General features: G+C 42.1%; 1 protein-coding gene across 1 annotated transcript in view; it reads right to left on the bottom strand.

Annotated features, from left to right (window-relative positions):
- LOC125483776 (rho GTPase-activating protein 5-like) overlaps positions 1-3227 on the bottom strand; it is a 5137-nt gene extending 1910 nt beyond the window's left edge. The window contains exons 1-2 of the mRNA XM_048600429.1: positions 2730-3227; positions 3-865 (exon numbers count right to left, since the gene is read on the bottom strand). Of these exons, the coding sequence (XP_048456386.1) occupies positions 3-690 (688 nt within the window). The 5' untranslated portion in view covers positions 691-865; positions 2730-3227. The remainder of the gene's footprint in view (positions 1-2; positions 866-2729) is intronic.
- Positions 3228-5365: the final 2138 nt, after the last annotated feature.

Here is a 5365-nt window from a genome sequence, read left to right as displayed (position 1 = left end):
ACGTGCTGAAGTTTCCACCACAGGCATATTTTTCTTATTTGTCGCAAAAGCCTGTACCTCCCGCAGGTAGTGATCAACACATTCATCACATTTTGTTGCTGCTATAACAACAGGTTTTTTTGTTTTAGCCAACTGAGCAACAAGGTTATTTACAAACTTAAGCTGATCATCAAATTTCCGATTGCACCCTTTACTTACGTCAATACACAGGATGAAGCCGTCAATGGTTAGTTTTCCATCTGGCATCTGCTTTTGCTCAAAGTCTTGCTCTAAACCCAACTGATCAGTACAAATATACATCAACTTCTCTGCTGACTGCAATTTTGATGCAGCTGCCCGTTTTATATATAGTTGTAAATTTGTGCTTCGATGAGGCAGAAAAGTTTGGTCATCAATAAATTCAGTCTGTTCAATTACTTGTACTTTATATTCAGTTCCTTCTTCACTTGTGTGATTTACATCACCCCAGAACAGAAAATGGTCATTGTTGACAACACGGCCTCCAAAGTCAATCGTGCTGAGTACTGAGGTATGCTCTGGGTAATAATCATCAGCTTTTGGGTGCACATATCGATTACACAAACAAGACTTGCCAACACCACTTGTACCTTTCTCCTTCTCTGTTCCAGATAGTCCCACCACACTAATACTGTACGTTGGGGGACGCAGTTCTTTGTTTTTTGCCATCATATTTCTCCACTCATCCCATTACATTTCAAGACAGCATTGGAAAGTGCTTCTTATTCCGTATTATTCCCCACACAAAGTGCATCTGTTCAGGACCAGTCAGCTTGAATTCCATCTCATCGAAAATGCACTTTGTCCTCAATTTTATTTTTATCCATAGCTTCTCAAAATTTAATTTCTGTTTAAAACAAACAAGACAATTAGCTGAAAAGTGCAAACAATTCAGTAAAAAGGCAATCTCAAACAACAAGCTAGTCATTAGATACAAATATCCGTTCAACTTTAATTAGATAAGTGTATCTTATGTAATATGAAGATTAGATAATCTGCAACTAGCCCTGCACAAAATTACCATCGAACAACTGACTGAAGCAATACAAAAAAAAGTACATCTGATGAAATATTTCAACATATGAAAATACAATTTTCTATTCAACTAACATAACCAGAGCAGTCAGGCAAAATAAATCCAAATTAACCTTTAAACATTCAAGTGTAATAAAGTACTTCAATGGAATTTGCATTCCACTCAAAAACATCACCCGTTGTAATTATTAATACATTATCACTTGTTAGTAAAATCTGAAGAGCACATTTACGTTTTTATTTGAATGTTCCAAACTTGTGATAACTGAAACTGCATAAGCATATCTGGCATAGTTATAGTCAATTATTTGAAATAGCCGGGCTTCTCGATTTCACCGTCCTTTGGGTAGCTGCGAATTTCCCTTTCGGATTTGCACACATCCAATTTATTTGCACTGTAAATTCATTGCTTAAATTGTCTCCATTCAATAGATTCAGATTATGGAACTACCAAAAAAACTATAGTACCGGACAAACTAAACGAGCCTCAGATTATAAATTACACGCACTACTGCGGCAATTTCACCGCAAAATATAAATTCCATCGGTTTCTCGGTGCATTATCCAATCTAGTGTATAATAATTCACAAAAAATACCTTGCCTCATTTCACGGGACTAACGATGACGTTTTTGCCCCAATCATCAGAAGAAGAGATCAAATAAAATCAATGTATAAATGACCCTCCATATTTTTTCACAGATTCGCTTTTCAACCATTTTAAGGAATATGATTTAAAGGCTACAAAAACAAAAATCTGAATTTACTTAGTAATGGGCATTCCAATGTCATCTCCTGCAGGCCTAATACGCTCCCTCACGATAAGCAAAAATCCAGAATCCGTATGAGACATATTTTTATGAATCAAATAAATGCGAATTCCAATTCAGTTACATCATCATTTTGCTAGATCTTTAAAGATTGTTTGAACTATTTTAAGACATTTTAATCCGTACAGTTGAAGAAAGGATCATAGTCCCCTCTCCACCACCCCTCAAAATAAGAGAAAATAAAACTATAGAGCAACAGACAAAATCAATGGTTTAAAACATTTGCGACATTGGGAGAGTTGGGAAGAAGGAGGCTGGTTGCCAAGTGTTCCTCTAAACCTCCTCCCCCCACCTCCAGGCTGACGATCCCTCCATTGTATCCGGAATTTCCCCTTACCCAACATGGTCGCTGCCAGGTTCTCAGCGGCTCGGCCCGGCCCGGCTCACTCCTCTACCTTGGAAAACCGGGATTAACAAGGCAGCGCTTCACTCTCACGCGCCCACTGCCGCTTCTTCTCCTATTTATTGTAATTTTTCAACTATCTCCATTTAAACGATTTCCAATAAAAATAATAAACGCACAAGTCTACAGCAGCTCAGCTCGGGAATCCAAGTTTTTCTTAATCTCTCCTTCCTCCTCTTAACTGAGGAGGACAGATCCAGATCCAGATCCAGATCCAGATCCAGATCCCCAAATCCAGATGAACTGAAATGGCGGATACTGTAGGCACAACTTTTGCTGCTATTTGGGTTCCTAAAGCAAACTCGCCCTGCCGTCCGCTACTCACTCCCTCTCTCTCACTCCCTGCCCCCTCCACAAACAACGACGCGATACGAGAGCCGAAGCCGCGACGACAGCGTCCCTTCCGACGGCGACCTCGCTCGGCGTTCTGACGCCAGCACGTACCGGGGTTGGGTGCGTGGCGTCACGATGACGCTGTGTGAGGGGCGCGAGCAGTATTATGACCGTTGCTCCACCTACTTTCGCTGACGGGAGATGGCGGAGTTTTGCTGTTAGTGTTCGTGCTAGGTACAGGCGAAGAATGTCTCCTCTTGGTCAGAGGAGATCATAAGGAACAAAAAAAAAACCAGCTATATACTGAGTCTCATTCTGCCTAAACCAGGGCTTGAGGCCAAGTGGACGTGGTACAGCAGGATAGCGCACCTTCCAGGCGTAAGTGCGACGTGGCAGGGACTGAAGGCTGATTGTGGGTTCAACAAACCATCGCTGAATATTGATGACGGAAGGTCACAAGACGTAAAACATTAACCCTGTCTTCTCACCATGGATGATGCCTGGCCAGCTGCGTGTTTCCATTAACTTTATGATTTTACTTCGGAATGTTGGCTTACTGCGAGCAAACATGCAGCAACCTGTTATATCGATATTTAAAGCCAAAACTTGCTAGTGGTTAGTTGTAAAGTTTTTTTTTAAAGCAGTTAAATTCTATTTCTGGTTTGATTGGAACCTGTTCATCAGTGCTAACCACATTTACCTTATTTCATGTTTAAAGTTACTATGTTCTTATGAATACTAATTTCTCCACAGCTTGATTGCACCTAATCTCTTTACAATTTGAATCCCATATTTCTCATTGCCTTGGTGATTTTTCACCATTACCTTTTTGACTGATTTTGAACTCAGGCTTAATTTTGAGGTGCCATGTTCCTCACTCCCAAAACCTTAGTAGTAATCCTGGCTGCAACCCTGTTCTTTGCTCTGCATTAATTTATTGCTTGGAGTTGCGTTAATTGCAGTCAGGCCAGACCTACAAACCTGTCATAGAAGAAATGCACCCTAGAGAACCCTCCCAGTCGCAAACCATTTCAACTCCCCCTCCCATTCCTCAGACGACATGTCCATCCTGGGCCTCCTGCAGTGCCACAACGATGCCACCCGAAGGTTGCAGGAACAGCAACTCATATTCCGCTTGGGAACCCTGCAGCCCAATGGTATCAATGTGGATTTCACAAGTTTCAAAATCTCCCCTCCCCCTACCGCATCCCAAAACCAGTCCAACTCGTCCCTGCCTCCCTAACCTGTTCTTCCTCCCACCTATCCCCTCCTCCCACCTCAAGCCGCACCTCCATCTCCTACCGACCAACCTCATCCCGCCCCCTTGACCTGTCCGTCCTCCCTGGACTGACCTATCCCCTTCCTAACTCCCTACGTACACTCACCTTTCCTGGCCCCATCCCCGCCTCTTCGACCTGTTTGTTTCCTCTCCTCTATCCCTCTTCTATCCGCCTCCCACTCTCTCCCTATTTATTTCAAAACCCCCTTCCCCTCCCCCTTTTCTGATGAAGGGTCTAGGCCCGAAACGTCAGCCTCTCTGCTCCTATGATGCTGCTTGGCCTGCTGTGTTCATCCAGCCCTGCACCTTGTTGTCTCTCACCCTAGAGAACAGCCTGGCCACCTGAATGACTGGCAGCTTAGGCAGGCTACTACTGAGACTACAGGCAGTCCCAATGAAGAGAAGGTGTCGACTGAGATGCAAGTCCTAATTCAAAAAGCCATATAGGGCAAATGGGAAGTATCAGCTTTGGTTTGGGTGGAGCCTGCCTCCTTTAGACTCTGGGGACTTGCAAGGAGATTACCTCCACTTTCACAAAGCCAACTTGAGTAACTGAAGCTGCTGTACTTTGTGCATTACATGAGGTTTTCCCCTGACAATGGTAAAACACCACTGTGTGTGGGATGAGACACTTAAGTGGCCTTAATTGGCTACTTCAGGAACTCCATAGGCTCTGGAGTTGGTCACTTGATGACTGGTGTTGCCTATAAACTTTCAGATGAGTCAATGATAGGCCGGAAGGCCACCAGTTGAATATTGCGACCCTTATGTCTTCAATCTGCTGGCAAGAAGACGTAAAATGCAGCCTGTATTTTTCACTCTGGTTAGCCTGAGTCATCTAAAACAAGACAAAGTTTTACTCTTGCTTTGCAATTGTCATTAGTCATATGCAAATAAACCTTTGCCGTAGGAATGTGGTTAAATGCTTGCTTTTAAGTTGAGCAATCTGTAGACCATGGAATTGTTGTGTAAGAGAATAGAAAGTGTATACCCCATACCAAAGAAAAACCTAGAAATGCTGCCTAACTTGTCACCTATTTCTGGAAACCTGTCTTGTTCAAGCTCGATTCAGAGTGATGAATCGGCTCCCTCTTTTTCATCCTTGTCAGTTGACCACAATAAAGATTTTATGTTCTTGTTTGCATGAGGCTATACCTCTCTGCCATGAAAATATAGTTGTCAATGTCTATTGTATCTATAAGGAACCAAGTACAAACTTTGAGCTAAAGAGCAATTTTATTATCTGTGAATATGGAGAAAAATAAAATGTTAGGCATAAATACAAAAGTATAATTTAAAGTATACAGTACAAAAGGAAGATGAAGGGAACATAAAATTTAAAGTTCTTATGGTGTCCTTGAACCATAAAGACGTTAACTTGAGGCCACGATTGATTTCTGGTATGCTCAGTAATAGTGAGTATTGTAGATCTCTTTAAGTTCTTGGTGTCTGGATGTTTCTGCTTAAT

The sequence above is a fragment of the Rhincodon typus genome, chromosome 8 (genome assembly GCF_021869965.1).
Source record: "Rhincodon typus isolate 14 chromosome 8, sRhiTyp1.1, whole genome shotgun sequence".
Classification (NCBI taxonomy): Eukaryota; Metazoa; Chordata; class Chondrichthyes; order Orectolobiformes; family Rhincodontidae; genus Rhincodon; species Rhincodon typus.
This window is presented reverse-complemented; position numbering and strand designations above follow the sequence as displayed.